The sequence below is a fragment of the Vulpes vulpes genome, chromosome 16 (assembly GCF_048418805.1).
Source record: "Vulpes vulpes isolate BD-2025 chromosome 16, VulVul3, whole genome shotgun sequence".
Lineage (NCBI taxonomy): Eukaryota > Metazoa > Chordata > Mammalia > Carnivora > Canidae > Vulpes > Vulpes vulpes.
The window spans coordinates 50,669,358-50,687,100 of NC_132795.1; the positions used below are offsets into that span (position 1 = coordinate 50,669,358).

The window sequence follows — 17,743 nt, forward strand, 5'->3', positions numbered from 1 at the left end:
GATCCCTTAGCATCACACCTTTTGATTAACTCCTTATTAACTTAAAATAAAGCACCAGAAAACTCCATAATGGCTGCAATCTGAATCCTGACAGGCTCAGAAATAAGTGACTGCTGTTAAAGTCAGCCTAGAATGTTTTGTGTTTCTAACTGGAAAAATGATTTTTCCAGGATGTGATGTCCTACCTGGTTGGAATTTCCTGCTAAAAATCAACTGCGAATAACAATCTAGTCCTAGAAGGAAAGAGGCAGAAAAACTAACGTCTTCATATGTTCGTTTTTGTTTCTCCCCAACCATGGCTGCACATGACACATATACCATGGCCACATAGAGTGCCTGCTTTGATGGCCCTGCTACAAGACAGCTGCTTTTTCATTCACCACAGTATTTATTCTTGCAAAGTTTGAATTTGTATAGTGTACATATTATTTTTACACTCAGAAAAAGAAATTAATTTCTAAGACAGTTATATCATCACCATACTTTTATTGCGCTATAGTTCCTGAGGAGCAGAAACACAGTTCCGGGGCAGACCAGGCGCACAGCACAGTAGCAATCATGTAAGTAATCTCATTTCAAACGCCCGACAGCCCTGGGTGGGAGACACTGCTTGTGCTGACGTACAGAGAAGACTGGTTCTCAGAAGGATTGAGGCCCTCATTCAGGGTCCCGTGGCTGCTCAAGGGACAGTCACACGCAACAGGGTTGGCGGGTGTCTTGGGGCAGTCACAGCACCACTCCTAACCTGAGCTCTTGAGTCAGAGAGAATGTTCCCCGAATGAGGGACTATCAGACAAGTTCCTTAACCCGAGTCACAGTCTCTTCTTTTGTAAAAGTGGAAAAATAGCAGTATGCTATTTCTGGGATTTGTTCTACAAATAAAACAAGACACTGCAGTTAAGCCTTGGAGACAAAGCCCAGGGTGTAGGGCAAGCCCACCAAATGCCTGCCTTCTTCCCCACGAGGCTGGCAAGGCCCAAGGAGAACTCTTCCAGCCCACAGCCAGCGTTTCTGAGGCTTGCCTTTCCCTCCCCCATCACAGGAAAGGGACAAAACAAAGCAGCCTCTGCCCACCTTCTAGCACATGACTAGTTATGTTTTAAAACATTAACTATTATTAGCAACATTATTACTGTTCCTATGCATTTACCTGCCAATGGACAGCAGGGTCCATTGAGTATTAAACAACCCTGGCATTCTTCCCTCCTCTCCTTTGATCTTAAAAATCTCATTCATCACATCAAAGCCTCAGGTATAAGACTGTCTAGGGAGCAAAGCGGGTCCGAGTGACTTCTGGACCAGCCCAGCTTCACCCACCACAGCAGTGACAGAGAGGCCCAGAGGCTCTGTCTACGTTCAAGTCCAAGAAAGAAAGGCAAATGTGCTCTCTGTGGCTTCTGACTTCATCTCAAGCTAAAATGTGTAATAAAAAGCAGATTCCATTAAATCAAAGAGGAAAGGTGCTCCATTCCAGGAGGGGAGAGCAACAAGCAAAACAAGAACGGCACCTGGAGATTCTCTCGTTCATCTTAACTTCTTTCAAAAATATGCATGTTATAAAACAGGTGGAAGGAGACCTTGCAACTCCACACGGTCTTCAGGAAATTTTAAATTAGGTCATCTGAGAAATCTACAAACCATGCTCCTTGTTCAAAGTAAACACAAGGGTAATTAATTAAAACACTAAAACTAATTAAAATATTTATAACTAAATAAAGTGAGGTCTAGAACTACGTATGCCTTTAGAAAGGCAGGATATGGGATCAGAGAATCAAGATGGGAGTTATTAAAATCACTGTGCTATATGTCTACAACCAAATACCTCAAAACGCATCAGCAATATCAAAATAACCCCTAAGGTTAGAAACACTCTATTATATGTCATTCCATGTATATGCTCGTCTACAACTGTGGCAAGACTGCAGACAGCCTGTCCCCTAGAGACTAATCCTAGCCTATGGTTAACGCTGGGTAATAATAACTGATACCAAAACGATTTCTCACCAATACAACAGACCAGTACATATATATACATACACAAGAAAATACAATCAAAGGTACATTTGTTATTACAAAGAACACTACCTGATGGAATTCTGGTTCACAGAACACTCGATACAAGCATTTCGCAGACACCTGAAGCACTCCGTTATGAGCTGCAGGCTAGAAGCCAGATGTTCCACCTGGGATGGGTCTCTGCAGGCCAGCTCGACAGCATGGGAAGATTTCTTCAAGATGTCCAGGACTCTTTGGAAGATAGTCCTGGGTGCAGTTTCTCTGAAAAGGGATAAAAATGTTACAAACCAGAGGGAAAAAAATCTAATTTCCAAATGTCCTATTCAGAAGACTGCTTATACTTATTTCTACAGGGAAGTGGGCCAGACCTGTCTGCTCTAGCTCCTTAAACTTACAACACAAAATAAAGAGCTACACACACAGAGTGCTTAGACAGGCACCATTCTTACCAACCCTTTCATGTATTATTTAATTAAAGACCATGGAAATAGAGGGGAATTTAAGTAATTTGCCCATATTACCGAGGAGAGCCAGGTTTCCTATAGAAGCAGTCTGACTTGTCACTCCCTGTGACAACCCAAATACCAGTTTCAGGTGAGGGTCTGCGTTTATGGATCTACCCTTAATCAAAACAGAAGATCTATATTCTACGCTCTAGAAAGAGAAAATAACCATTTCCCAGTGCCACCCAACAGGTACTCAAGTACCATTATGAGAAACACTATTCATTAAACTGTCTGGGAGGCCAGCCTGCTATCCAATCTCTAGATACAGAGAAGCTAGCAACACTTGTGCTAAGCTTGTATATATTCAACTGCACAGATGAGGGAAAGAGAGGAGGAGGGAGAGAGGGGAGGAAGGAGGGAGATAAAAAGGAACAGAGACACAGGGATAGAAATGGGGGTGAGGGGGAGAGAGAGCTGGGGGGAGAAGGAAACAGAGGCAAAGGGGGAGAGGGGGAGCAGGCAGGGATCAAGCAAGTGAGGGCACCCTTCTGCCTAGAGTACATGCCCAGGGGAGAAAAATGAATCTGTGGCCGGTCCCTCTGGGCATCTTAGTTCCCACATGCCTCTCATGCCAGAAGCACGGATTGCACCGGCTATCATTACAGAGCTATGAAGATAAGAATTTAAAAAAAAAAAAGAATTTTTTGTGCAACATGGCACCAAAATGCAAGCCAACTTCCTCATTCCATGAATCTCCTAAAGAAACAGCCATCTGTTTTACGGTCAGAAGAAAAATTGCTGTGCTGGACAACTGAAGAGATTCTTGAAGATTCCCACTGACCATATGACTGTTGGTCATATGGTCATGGAACCCCAGCACTCTCCACCTCTTCCTCACACTGCGCCAGGTTATCAGGGAACCGAGAGTTCATATGGAACCGCTGACGCCAAACCCCCCGAGTCACTGCCAGCTTGGGTGCCAGCAGAGCCCGTCCACACATCTCTCCCTGCCCAAGGCCCAGAGACACGCCCCTCCTTGCACTTCAGGCCCAAGTCCTTGTACTGCAACTGGCACATTTTTACCTCACGGTCAGAGGATGTACATTACATTATTTATTAGTGACCAAGTGACCAAATAAAACTGTGAGAGCCCAATGGTACAGTACTTACCCTGTCTCAGTAACTGTAAGAAACAATTACACACATAAGCCATTTTCTTTTTTTTTTTTTTTTTTAATTTTTATTTATTTACGATAGGAACACAGTGATAGAGAGAGGCAGAGACACAGGCAGAGGGAGAAGCAGGCTCCATGCACCGGGAGCCTGACGTGGGATTCGATCCCGGATCTTCAGGATCACGCCCTGGGCCAAAGGCAGGCGCCAAACCGCTGCGCCACCCAGGGATCCCACATAAGCCATTTTCAATGACAATTTGCCATAAAGAAAATTCACGAACATTCTCGAGACATCTTTAAGGAGTACTAAATACAGTGCAGATGTTAACATGCTAATACCCAAGAGTTTTAAACATTTCAAAGGATGCCAAGCATGATCAGGATTTCTACAACAAAGAATAAATCTCGTTATCTGCCCCCACTGCACAAAGATGGTGTCATCTCACCTGTGATAAGAGCCAACATGACCTATCCCCCCTGGTCTTTTGTGAGCTACCCTCCCGCAGTACCACGTTCCTACCGTGAATGGTCTTCCCTGAAGCCGCTCTTTGAAACCCTAACATCTCTTTTACTCAACACTGATATCGAGCGCATCAAAAGCTCTGGACTCAAACTATGGTAGATGCAAAGGCAAGATGGAAAAAAAGGACTGTTCTTGGGAAAATTGGAGAACTGATATTCTAAGCACTGAACAATCAGTAAGTTCATGAACCATCCTATGAATAATTCCCAATGCTACACGATAATTTGACACATAGGTACCAGGCCTTTCTCCTTTGTTACACTTTTAATCAAAACAAAAATGTTTAACTGAGCTAAGGCCAATCATAATATTCCTGAAGTCAAAATAACTATTAATAGTTGCTAGAAAAGTATCAAGGCAGCATAGGGCACTTCATGTTTGAGATGGGAAGAGAAAATAATTTGGGACTGTGATCACCGTCATCTGCTCTCCCCAGGCTGCACACCCATGAATTCCTGAGAACACCAAGCACTTGCAACCCTCTTTGTCTGCTCAAACATGTGCCCTCCCCAGAATACATGTTCCACACAACCCCCACCCAACTCTCTGCCTGGAAAATCCTGTGTCTCCTTATGGAGGCGTTTTGAAAACTCTAAGCCCTGGTGAAACTCCTCTGCTACTCCAGGCAGAACATTTCCCACCTCTACATCCCACTGGAACTCCCTCCATAAGACTGGACTAATACTTATCCACATTAGATTATACTTGCCTCTCCAACCCAACTATGCTGCCAGCCCATAAATCTTGGGAAAACAGAGCCTGTCCTATTTTTCTCTGTATCTCTAGGGCCCAGGAAGGACATTCACTAATTGTATTTATTCAAGTTTACAACACTGATGTCCATTTGCACACTCGGTAGCATCTGCCTGCCTCACAGGTGCATAACTGAGCATGCACCCTGAGCCAGTCGCCAGGCCAAGGTGAGCAGGGTAAAATTAGCACATGGGGCAGCAGCGACCAGAGAAAGGGAACTATCAAGACATCTGTTTGACTCTTCCATTCCTTTTTTTTTTAATTCTTTTTTTTTAAGATTTTATTTATTTATTCATGAGAGACACAGAGAGAGAGGCAGAAACACAGACAGAGGGAGAAGCAGGCCCATGCAGGGAGCCTGACGTGGGACTTGATCCCAGGACTCCAGGATCATGCCCTGCTCAACCACTGTGCCACCCAGGAGTCCTGACTCTTCCATTCCTGTTAAGAAATTCATATAGTCTTGACTCCATATCTCCTTTATCCTCAAAAAAGGTCATGTTTTCAGTGAGATGTAGAAACCTCTTGACCGATACTTAACAAACATCTAATTTCTCCTCCACACAGGATACAATGGATGAGCTTAAAGGGGGGAATGTGGCCCAATGGACTGTATTTTAAATTTCCTGAGAACAGAGACTATTTGTTAGATGTCTGGCTCCCCTATAAAGGGCAGAAGGAAAATACCATTTCCTCTAGAGCCACATAATAAATGGTTATAGACTTCATTCGCCATCTTTGCATACAATACACGAACAACTTTCATCAGATGTGGACAGAAAGAGCTTTCACTCACCGCCAGTAAGAACTCTATGAAAGCATCTAACAGTCTTGTATATACTTCTTGGCTCCTTGGCAGCCTCGAAAGAAAGCTATTTGGTATAACAGATCCAAAGCAACCCTAATGTACCCTGTCTTCAAGTTCTAAGTTCACTGTCAAGACAACGCAGCTAAATACATGAAATGATTAACGACAGTAAAACAGTAAAGATCAATCGTTCCCATGTTACAAATGTTACTATTAATAACAGTAATTGCTGTCATTTCTGCTTTAACCAAACTAACACAAAATATTCACAGACTTTAAAAAGCTTAGCTACTTTATTCACAGAAGGCAGAAAGTACTTAGAGGACAATTAAAATTCAACTGTTAGACATTCCTATTACATAGGAATGCATACCCTGAAGACAATACACAAATGAAATGTTACATTACAGAACAAAAAAAAGGGAGGGAGGGGTTTGAATTCTACAAAAGATAGAATTTCATTTCCTTCAAGTTTGAACAGATCTGTAGGTTTAATCTTGGCAAGTCCTGTCTGAGTAAAATTAAAGAAAACTCCCTATGACCGTATGTCAGAGATTAGACAGGTCTGCCGTACTGTGTGCACACACATTTTACAGTTAATTCATCAGGCGGGACCTTCTCCTGAAGAGGAAACCAAAGGCTCATCACTGCACTGCCCTGCTGAGACTTCTGTGCTTCAGAAAAGATTCTAATACCTCCCGTTCAGTGAAAAACCAGCATGGGTGGGTTAGAGCAGCACAACCACTGACACTGAGAAAATCTATTAGGATGTGCCCAAGCTCCCAGATTAAAATAAGAATCCCTGGTTATTATTTAAAACCACGGGGATCCCTGGGTGGCGCAGCGGTTTAGCGCCTGCCTTTGGCCCAGGGCGCGATCCTGGAGACCCGGGATCGAGTCCCAAATCGGGCTCCCGGTGCATGGAGCCTGCTTCTCCCTCTACCTGTGTCTCTTCCTCTCTCTCTCTCTGTGACTATCATACATAAATAAATAAAAAAATTTAAAAAAATAGTAAAAAATAAATAAATAAATAAATAAATAAATAAATAAATAAATAAATAAATAAAATAAAACCACGGAACTCTGCTTACTGATCTCTGACCGGGCTAGACTGAACAAAATAAAACAGAAAATAAAAAGATTCACTTCTCCTGCCAGAAACAGCCTGGGGCAGAATTTTGAGATTCATCTTTGCAGACCTCAAACTCTTTTTTTATACTCTTTCTCTCTTCTGTTCCATGTGGAACTCACACTGTCCCTGACAGCCCAGACCAATCCATTTATCTAGAAAAAGCCAGCTAGTAAACACTCTGGAACCAGAGGGCCTGACAATCTCTGGTCACTGCTCCACAACTCTGCCATTGGGGAAAAAAGCAGCCACATACAACACTTCTGTAAAGGAACACAGCTGGTGTGCTGATAAAGCTCTACTTATGGACACTGACATTTAAAGTTCATGCAATTTTCAGGTGCCACAAAGTTTATTTTTCCTAACTATTTAAAAATGTAAAAACCACTCACAGGCCATTTAAGGGGGAATAAAAAAAAAAGATATGGACATTCATAAAAGGTGGAGGGCCAGAAGTGGCAACCCTGCTTTAAAGAATCCACACATATCCATCCTCTCCCCACCCTCCCTCAAAATGACATGCTTCCCCCGTTCCCACTGTGCCCAATACAGTCAAAATTCACCTCTCATCAGAACTGAATCATAAATGCACGATGCCAACTCAAAGAAGCCAAGAAAGGGTGAAACTGGCACACAGGTGGAAAAATAAACCACTGGACAGAGTGTCCAGGAACAGCACTGCATTCAAAGAAACCTGACAGGTGACAGCACAGCCACTGAATCTGCAGGGCTGGGCCACTCTGTGGTGCTGCTGCAACCACTTCCCATATGGAAAAATGGAACTGGATCCTCTCCTGTATACCCAGACAAAGAAAGTAACTCCGGATGCATCTAGGAATATATGTTAGCCAAAACCATAAAGCTTTGGAAGAAAATATGCAGAGAATGTCTTTATGTTCTCAAGCAGAGAAACGTTTTGTATATAAGGCCTCTTTAAGAACCTTATTAAAACCCTACTCAAGGGACGCCTGAGTGGCTCAGTGGTTGAGCATCTGCCTTTGGCTCAGGGCGTGATGATCCCAGAGTACTAGGATCAGTCCACATTGGGCTCCCTATGGGGAGCCTGCTTCTCTCTCTGCCTCTCTGTGTCTTCATGAATAAACAAAATCTTAAATCTTAAAAAAAAATAAAATAAAACCTTTATCCAAAAAAGTGGTTATTTGAGCACAGAACGGGAGACAGTTAAGGAGGCACTGGTACTTCCCTGGGAGACGAGCATGGATGGAAGGCGAAGGGCTCATGGGGAGGCAGCCAGATGAGGGAATGGAAAGGTAACCTGAGTCAGAGGCAAGACGGAACCGGACCACACAGCCCAGAGGACTTTGGCTTATATCATGCCGGGAAGCCACGGAGGGCTCTAGTGCCCTGCATCCTGAGGGACCCCTCTGACTGCTCTGTGATGGTTCGGCCATAGCAGGGGGAAAAGAAGGCACCAGGACACCAGTGAGGACACTGTTCTAGGAAAAGACTGGCAGCAGCTGAGCGAGTAAGCAGAGGTCAGACTCTGGATATATTCTTGAAGAGCTGACGGGATCTGATGACAAAAACTGTCATGAGGGCTATCTCTGAGAAAATGGATTCAAGGAGGACTCCAGAACTGTAGCCTGAGCAACAATGAGAAAAAGGTCTATGCTGTGCACTGAAGGGGAGAAGGCTGCCTGGAGGTATCCGGGGGCTGAGGGGCTCTGCAGGCTGGGACCGGTGATGCTGGAGGTGCTTACTAGAAATGATGAATTATGCAGAAGGCAGAGGAATCCACAGGCCAGGAGTTCAGAAGGGAAGTGCAGCCAGGGCAAAATGTTACAGCCACCAGCACATGAAGAGTAAACATGGTCAAGCATGAGACTGAACAAGGTCACTGGGGAGCGAAGTAGGCAGAGGGAGGAGAGAGGTCTGAGGACTGAGTCCTGGGAGCCAGGAAGTAACAGCCAAAGAGGGAGGCTTATTCAGAAAAGGCTGGTGGCGTGCAAAGGGGCGGGGGGGCGAATAAAGTGTTTCAAGGAGAAAGATGTGAGCCACTCCATCAGATGCAGCTGGCAGGTCAGGGGAGCGAAGAGATGAAAAGGAGGACCGCTGGTGAGCACCATGGAATGGGTTCTAGAGAAAGTAGGTGAATATAAATCACTCTTCAGAAAACTTCCATTACAAAAGGGAGCAGAAAAATGAGATCACAGCTCAGGGAAATAGAAGAGAGTTTTCCCACAAGGGGAAACATTATAGCAGATGTTTAAATTTATGAAAATAATCCAACAGAAAGGGTAAAAACCTCATGATGATTTTTTTTGGGGGGGGGGATTATTGGAGCACTGAATGCAAAAGGGAGTAAACTGAGTACAGGTCTTGGCGGGGAGGAGCATCAGAGCAGGACCCTTCATCCACAGTCACAGAAGGGAAGGCAGGTGATGGGCACAGACACAGGGAGCTGGGAGACAGGGTGATGGGGAGTCCTGGAAATTACCTTCTGGTTGCTCCTCTTTTCTCAGTAAAATAGGAAGCCTGGCATGAGAACGAGGGAGAGACAACGGAAAGTTAAGGAAATCAAGTTGACATAGTTGACCAGGAAAGCAGGAGGCCAAATAGACCAGGGAGAGACATGACTGCCGGGCAACTAAGGCAGGCTAGTGATCAAGGTAAAGACAGACCCATTAGCACTGTCATGGAGGGTTTGTCAACTTACTGTGAGACCAGCGAGCATGGCGTAACTTTTCTCCGGCCTTGCTCAGCTACCTGGGCACAGAGGACACAGCAAGGTGGCTTTAATCAGAGCTGGAGTTGTCCCAGGGAAGCCTGAGGCAAAGCTAAGAAAGGAGAAAGGGAACTGAAGGTGGATACAAAAGCAAATGCTTTTATTACGGACCCATCAATCAAAAGCAGATGAGGAAAACGTAAACCTGAGTAACAAAAGGGACAGGAAACGGAGGTTGTAAGATAGGCGCCTGGCTGGCTCAGTCAGTAAAGCATGTGACTCCTAACCTCAGGGTTGTGAGTTTGAGCCCCACACTAACCATGGAGCCTATTTAAAATTTAAATAGAAACAAAAAAAAAGAAATAGTAGGATCAACAGACTGTAGGTCCTGGTGGGGCTGGAGACCCCTGGGGGAAGTGACCTAGGAAGGATCAAACAGGAAGGCAAAGTGGGACTCCTGAAGCTGAGACTGTGGTGGGAAGGCAGCTACAGTTAATGACAAGGCCAAGATGGTGCTGGCAGTGTGGTTACGTGGGGTGGAGGTCAATATCACGGACGGAGAGAAGGCCAGAGAGACGAAACGATCTATGTGAATACTGAAACGACCAAGATTTAAGAGAAGACGGGCAGTGTACGGTTAACAGTGACCTGAAGTTCATTCAAGGAACACAGTGAAGTGACCCACGCAGCCCTCAAACAGCTAAACACCCCCACACACTTTCACACTGACAGCATGAAATGGAGGCTAGAGGGTTCCAGAGGAAAAGGCCGAGGAGAACGTCCAGCATGCCTTCAAGCCCAGGGCACACTGGAGAGAGAGAACAGCCTTGGAAGACCTCCCAGAAACGCAGCCCTCAGAGGCAAGCCATGTTTCACTTAGATCACGAAGATCAATGTTCAGAAAAGAAAATGAGGAAGTGGAGAATTCTGCGGAGGGCACACGCGAAGAAGGGTCTTAAGAGCCCAGTCGTCAGAAAAGGGAATTGGGGAGAACAGAGAACCTAGTTCACCATATAAATGAGAAAATCAGCTTGTGAACTGCTACCAAAACCCCTGCCGAGATTTTATTTTCAGAGGCGCTGAAACCACAAGTCACTTCGGGGAGAATCCATGTCTTTACGCTACTGAGGTTTTCCATCATGGCATAATGGTCTGTCTTACCATCTGTCTTCTTTAATGTCCTTTGATAAAGCTGTGCGAAATTCTCAATGACGGGAACAGCTACTAACCATTAAATCCTGCGTATTCCGTGCCAGGCACTTCACTGAGCCCGAGAGACACACACACACAAACACACACACACACACTCTGCTCCGAGGCTGCAGCGAGAGCCTCCCTGGCTTGCACATGGTCTCCTGAGCTCTGACACGACAGGGCCAGGCCCACAGCCAGCAGAGAGCTTGACTCAGCGTAGCCAAGCCCAGGGCTCCTGCGCCTCTGAGTGAGTTCCCTTGCCCACAGTCCGGGTACCACTACAAAAGACTAGAAGCATGGAGAGCTGAGAAATTATGCTCTGAGGGCACTGGTGGTCACAGCCCCGACCTTATTTATTTTGACTTGCTGGCTCCGACTTTTTCCTGTCTGTTTTGTCCATTTGAGATAATTGAATGTGAGGGGTGGCTCACCCTGACCACATCTGTATTTTGAAGCTGAGTCAGAACACCTTACCAATTAGTTCCATGTGCTCTTCCAGCTCATGGCCTAGGTAAAAATAAAAGGAACTGTCATCCTACCCTGAAAAGTGCTTTTTATAGTGTGACTTAATTGATGTTCTCTCTCAACAAAGCTGATCTGAATCATGGTTGAGTCAAGATGCCATATGGTGACCTTAGCTAAGCTGACGACGCGTGCGGGATTTTTTGTGTTTTTCGTTTTGTTTCATTTTTTTGTTTTTGGTGCAAAGATTCTTGCTGGCTGGAGGCTCAGTAACGTTTGAGGAAAACCTAGGAGTATGTGAGTATGTGTGTACACAGACAGGTTTATTTTTGAGTTCGGTAGTACGTTGACCTCTAAAGTACTCATCCTATTCCCTTTGTGGAAGTTCATCAACATAGTTATACAAGCAATTAGAAATACCAAGGCACTTTTTTACCTCTTGAAATTACAGTCCCCTGTCATATTTGGTATTTTTTTCTATACCTTCCTTGCTAGAATCTTTCTGCTACACTCCCTCTTTATATCTAAGGACTCAAGAAAATTAAATATTCAAGAAATAGTAAGAACACCATCAAGTGCTCATTCTGTGCTAGGTCTTTAAGCAGGTACTGAGAATACGGAGGGAACTAAGGAGAAGCCTGCCCTCAGGCTGACCTGATTCTAGTGGGACCAGCAGGTGACTCTGTGATTACAGCACCATAGGAAGTTCTTTCAGAGAGGGAAGCACAGAGGGCCACAGGGAACACAGGGCAGGAAGCACCTTTGAGATCAAAATGGGCTTTCAGTAGAAAGTAAAAGTCATTAAATCTTGAGGGAAAATCAGGTGTGTATATGCACAAAGGAATGAAGGCATAAGACATTCAGTATTCTGGCATTTGAGCTGTTGCCCTGTTTAGTGCTGACTATAGCTCTTTACACTATATCAACTACTGTTGCTAAACATGGGCATGTGTGAAGGCATCAAAGTAAGCCAAACTAAAAGCTCTGGAGTAACCAGGACAATCATTACTGACTGGCTCCGGGACAGAGCTTAGAAGGGATGTTCTCAGTACAGCCACTGCCTGCGCATCACACTATGCAGTTCAACACGTAATGAGCACTCAAAACAGACCAGGAGCTGCATCAGAGACGCCTGTCATACCTGACCCATCTCCCCCCTCCATTCCAAATGATGTAATAGTGGTTATTTTTTTTTTATTTTAAGATTTATTCATTTATGAGAGACACAGAAAGAGAGAGGCAGAGACACAGGCAGAGGGAGAAGCAGGCTCCCCGCATGGAGCCCAAATGCGGGACTCGATCCCGGGATCACAACCTGAACTGAAGGCAGGTGCTTAACCCCTGAGCCACCCAGGCGTCCCTTGTGGTTATTTTTAAAATACATAAATATGCAGCCCTGCTTTTAAACAACACATATGTCCATACTCAAAAACTGAATATAAATGCTCAGCTACAATCAGGTCTACGACCAAAGGGCGAAGCACACTCAGGACGGGCAGAAGTGCCCGCCACCACATGGCCATTACGGCCAACACGAGCCAGTAAGCACCAGGACGGGCCTCCCCTGAATTAAGAGAAGAAAGAATATGGTAGGAATTACCAAAAATCCAAGGCAATCCAAATACCCATCAGCAAGAGAAAGGGTAGGTAAATTATGACGACTTCCCCTGCTGGTATGCTTTACAACAGCTGGAGGTAATGATATAACTGGCAGCTCACAAACATAACGTAAATACCACATGCACACTGTAGAGTATTCGGTGTATCATTTATGAAGTCAAGAGGGAAGAATGGGATTGGATGGTGAAACAAAGAGCCTTCCCACCACCATCCCCACCTCCCGTGTTCAGCCCTGGTGTGTGATCCCTCCCATGTCTGTGACCATGACCATGACAACACACAGGAGAAAGGGCAGGTCCCTTCCAAGATTGTAGAGAAGCTCCAGCATCCACCTTGAGGACACTCTCTTGCATCACTGCCATGGAATGAGCCAGCTGCCAGGGTGTGAGCAGCCCTAGGGGAGGGTCCATGCGGCAAGGAACTGAAGCTTCCCGCCCAAAGCCTTGGGATCGGGCCTCCAGCCAGTCAGGCCTTCGGAGGCGGGCTGACCAAGTGGACAGCCTGACTGTGACCACAGAAAAGACACTAAGCCAGATCCACCCAGCCAAGCAACTCCTGACCTTCACAAACTGTGTGAAATAATAAATGTTTGTGGTTTCAAGCTGCTACCTTGTGGGTTAATGTGCTCCCATCCAGAGGGCATTAACTGTATCAGTAGTGTTTTGAACTTTGAGAGTACAAGAGGAAACTTTCATGTTTGTTGATTTTGCAAGTGAAATGCATGGGTACTGGGTTGGATCATGTGTTCTATCATCTTCCATAAAGGCCCTGAGGTTATTACGTATTTGTGGTTTTGATTTGTCATGAGTTTAAAAATAAGCAAACAAACCAACAAAAACACTGGGATGAAAACTAATGAAAAGCTTCAATTTCCTTTTCCAAAGAGTGCACACTAAGGTTGTTATCAATGTCAGCTCCTAAAGCAGTCATTCTATGCAAACACATCTACCATCCTCTGCCTAAGTCACAACACTGTTGCTTTCAAGCATTTGCTTCTTTTTTTACCAGAAATTCTTACAGCTTCTTAAAATTATGTAATATTGCTAAACACCTTTGTACCGAGGAATTAAAATTGTGGCATGAAATCACTGCCCAAATCTTAAATCTGAAAAACCATTTTTTTTCCTTCCCCTGAGTTTGTTTTTATACCTACTTCTCATTCCAAAGTTTCAGAGGCAGTTCCATAAGCCTTTTATTTTTTTTTAATTTTTATTCATTTATGATAGTCACAGAGAGAGAGAGAGAGAGGCAGAGACACAGGCAGAGGGAGAAGCAGGCTCCATGCACTGGGAGCCCGATGTGGGATTCGATCCCAGGTCTCCAGGATCGCGCCCTGGGTCAAAGGCAGGCGCTAAACCACTGCGCCACCCAGGGATCCCAGTTCCATAAGCCTTTTAAAACAAGAACTTGACTGTGGAAATGAGATGAAATTAAAGACTTTGCAAGCACGACTTTAAAATACACAAAATTCTGGGGATCCCTGGATGGCTCGGCATTTGGCGCCTGCCTTCGGCCCAGGGCGTGATCCTGGAGTTCCAGGATCGGGTGCCACAACGGGCTCCCTGCATGGAGCCTGCTTCTCCCTCTGCCTGTGTCTCTTCCTCTCTCTGTGTGTCTCTCATGAATAAATAAATAAATAAAATCTTTAAGGGGATCCCTGGGTGGCGCAGCGGTTTGGCGCCTGCCTTTGGCCCAGGGCGCGATCCTGGAGACCCGGGTTCGAATCCCACGTCGGGTTCCCAGTGCATGGAGCCTGCTTCTCCCTCTGCCTGTGTCTCTGCCTCTCTCCCTCTCTCTCTGTGTGACTATCATAAATAAAGAAAAACTTTTTTAAAAAAATAAATAAATAAATAAAATCTTTAAAAATGAAAAAAAATAAAAATAAAAAATAAAAACAAAAATACACAAAATTCTCAAGAGTTACCACACACTTCTTTTCACTCTGGACTCTGGCTAGAGCCTGCAATGTCCCACTGGCCACATACCAGAAACTGTTCTGGACTCTCTACATAAAGCACACTCTAATACCTACATCAACCCTACCAGGCATGCATTCTAATACCCATTTTCTTTTGTGGAGTGGTGAGAAGGGTAGAACCCTAAGGGCAGAAAATTAGATACAATTTTACATATGGCGAAATACACAAATCATAAATATCAGTTTAAGAGTTAGGACAAGGGGGATCCCTGGGTGGCTCAGCGGTTTAGGGCCTGCCTTCAGCCCAGGGCGTGATCCTGGAGACCCGGGATCGAGTCCCATATCAGGCTCCCTGGATGGAGCCTGCTTCTCCCTCTGCCTGTGTCTCTGTCTCTCATGAATGAATGAATGAATGAATGAATGAATGAATGAATGAATAAATAAATAAGATCTTAAAAAAAAAAGGGGGGAGTTGGGACAAAATCATACCGCAAGCAACCAATACCCCCACCTAGATACAGCATGTTTCTTTTGCTCCAGAAAATGCCCTCATGTTCCTTTCCAATCAATCCCCAACCTCTTTCAACAACCACTGTTCAGATCTGTATCACTACTGATTAGCTTTACCATTGCAGAATGTCATAAACACAAAATCACACACTACATACTTGGGTGTCTGGCTTCTTTCACTCAGTATGCCACTGAGATCCACCCACACTATTGTGTGTATCGATGGTTCATTCATTTAAATTACCAAGCACTTTTACCCATTTCCCACTGGTGGTCATTGGAGGTGCTTCTAAGGCTATTATCAATAAAGCTACTACAAGGATCTTTTTATAGGTCTTTTGTGGGGGCACCTAGGTGGCTCAGTCAGTGAAGCATCTGCCTTTAACTCAGGTCATAATCCCAGGGTCCTATGATCAAGCTCCGTGTAGGGTTCCCTGCTCAGCCGGGAGTCTGCTTCTCCCCCTCCCTCCATGTGCTCTCATATAAATAAATAAAATATATTAAAAAAATAGTAAGTCTTCTGTGGACATGTTGTTTCTCTTAGGTAAATACCTAGTCATAGGCAGGTATATGTTAAACTTTACAAAGAACTGCCAAAATGTTTCCCAAGGCAGGTGTACCATTTACACTCCCACCAGCAAAGTAGGAGAGTTCCAATTGCTCCACATCCTCACCAAAATCTGATGCTTGTCAGTCATTTTAATTTTAGCTATTCTGATGGGTATGCAGAGCTATCTCATTATGGTTTTGTTTATAAAAGCTCTACTGAGGGGCACCTGACTGCCAGTCAGTTAAGCATCCCACTCTTAATTTCAGCTCACATCATGATCTTAAGGTTCTGGATCAAGCCCTGCATTGGGTTCCATACTGGACATGGAGCCTTCTTAGGATTCTCTCTGTCTCTCCTCCCTACTCTCTCAAAAATTAATTTAAAAATTTTCAAAATAAAAGCTTTATTGAAATATAATTTACATAGCATATAATGCACTCATTTCAAGTATATAATTTGATTGACTTCTGTATATTATTAATTTTTTTATCATGGTAAAATATAACACAGTAGTCCCCTACATCCACAATTTCGCTTTCTACAGTTTAAGCTACCCGCAGTCAACCATAGTCCAGAAGCAGATGCCTACGTCATTCATCACACTTCATCCCATCATGTAGACATTGAACCATCTCACATCATCACAAGGGTGAATACAGCACAGTAAGATATTCTGAAAGACAACATTCATATAACTTTTATTACAGTATGCTATTACTGTTCTATTTTACTTTTTTTTTTAAAGATCTTATTTATTTATTCATGAGAGACAGAGAGAGACAAAGACAGAAACACAAGAAGGAGAAGCAGGCTCCCCCTAAGGAGCCCAATGCGAGACTCGATTCCCAGACTCTGGCATCATGCCCTGAGCCCAAGACAGATACTCAACCACTGAGCCACCCAAGCATCATTTTACTATTAGTTAGTGCTGTTAATCTCTTACAATGCCTAACTTTTAAGTTAAATGTCATCAAAGATAGTATGGATAGCAATAAAACATAGTATACTATCTACAGTTTCAGGTATCCACTGAGGGTCTTGGAATGTGTCCCCAAGGTGGGGAACTACTGTCTATTTAACATAAATTTTGCCATTTTGACCATTTTTAAGTATAAAACCCAGTGGCTTGAATTATGTTCATATTGTTGTGCAACCATCACCATGATCATTCCAAAACTTTTTGAATACCCCAAACAGCTCTATAACCAGTAAGAATTAACTCCTCCCCACTCCCAATTGCTGGTAACCCCTAATATGCTGTCTCCAATTTGTCTAATTCTAGGTACTTCTTTTAAGTAGAATTATATAACATTTGTCCTTTCATATCTGGCTTCCTCCACTGAGCATGTTTTCAAGGTTCATCCATATCATAGCATGGATCAGCACCTCATTCCTTCTCACTGCTAATATGGATAGTCCACATTTTGTGTATCCATTCATCTGCTGATGGGCACTTGGGTTGTTTCCATCTTTTGGCCATTGTGAGTAATGCTACACTGCTCGTTGGCACATAAGTATCTGTTGGAGCCTCTGCTTTCAGTTCTATGATACACACCTACGAGTGGGACTGCTAAGTCGTATTCACCTTCTGAGGAGCCACCAAAATCTTTTCCATTCTAGTTATACCATTTGACATTCCCACTAAACATGCCCAAGTGTTCCAATTTCTCCACATCCTCACCAACACTTATTTTCCTTTTTTTTTTTCTTGTTACAGCTATCCTAAAGAATGTAAAGTGGCATCTCATTTTAATTTGCATTTCCTTAATGACTAATGACAATGAGTACTTGTCATTAGTGTTGTTGGCCACCTATAGACTGTTACCTTCTTTTGTGAAGCACAGAATTTTATCACTCGATTTTTTAAATTAAGTTTGTCTTTTTATGATCATGTTTTAAGAGTGCTTTGTATATTCTAAAACAAGTCTTTTGTCAGATACATGAATTCCAAGT

The 17,743-nt window shown here is 43.9% G+C and overlaps 1 protein-coding gene across 2 annotated transcripts in view; it reads right to left on the reverse strand.

The window, feature by feature from the left end:
- The window catches only part of ATXN10 (ataxin 10), a 165,963-nt gene that overhangs the window by 141,929 nt on the left and 6,291 nt on the right, over positions 1–17,743 (reverse strand). For both annotated transcript variants that reach the window (XM_072741971.1, XM_072741972.1), the window contains exon 2: positions 2,086–2,277. In XM_072741971.1, the coding sequence (XP_072598072.1) occupies positions 2,086–2,277 (192 nt within the window). The remainder of the gene's footprint in view (positions 1–2,085; positions 2,278–17,743) is intronic.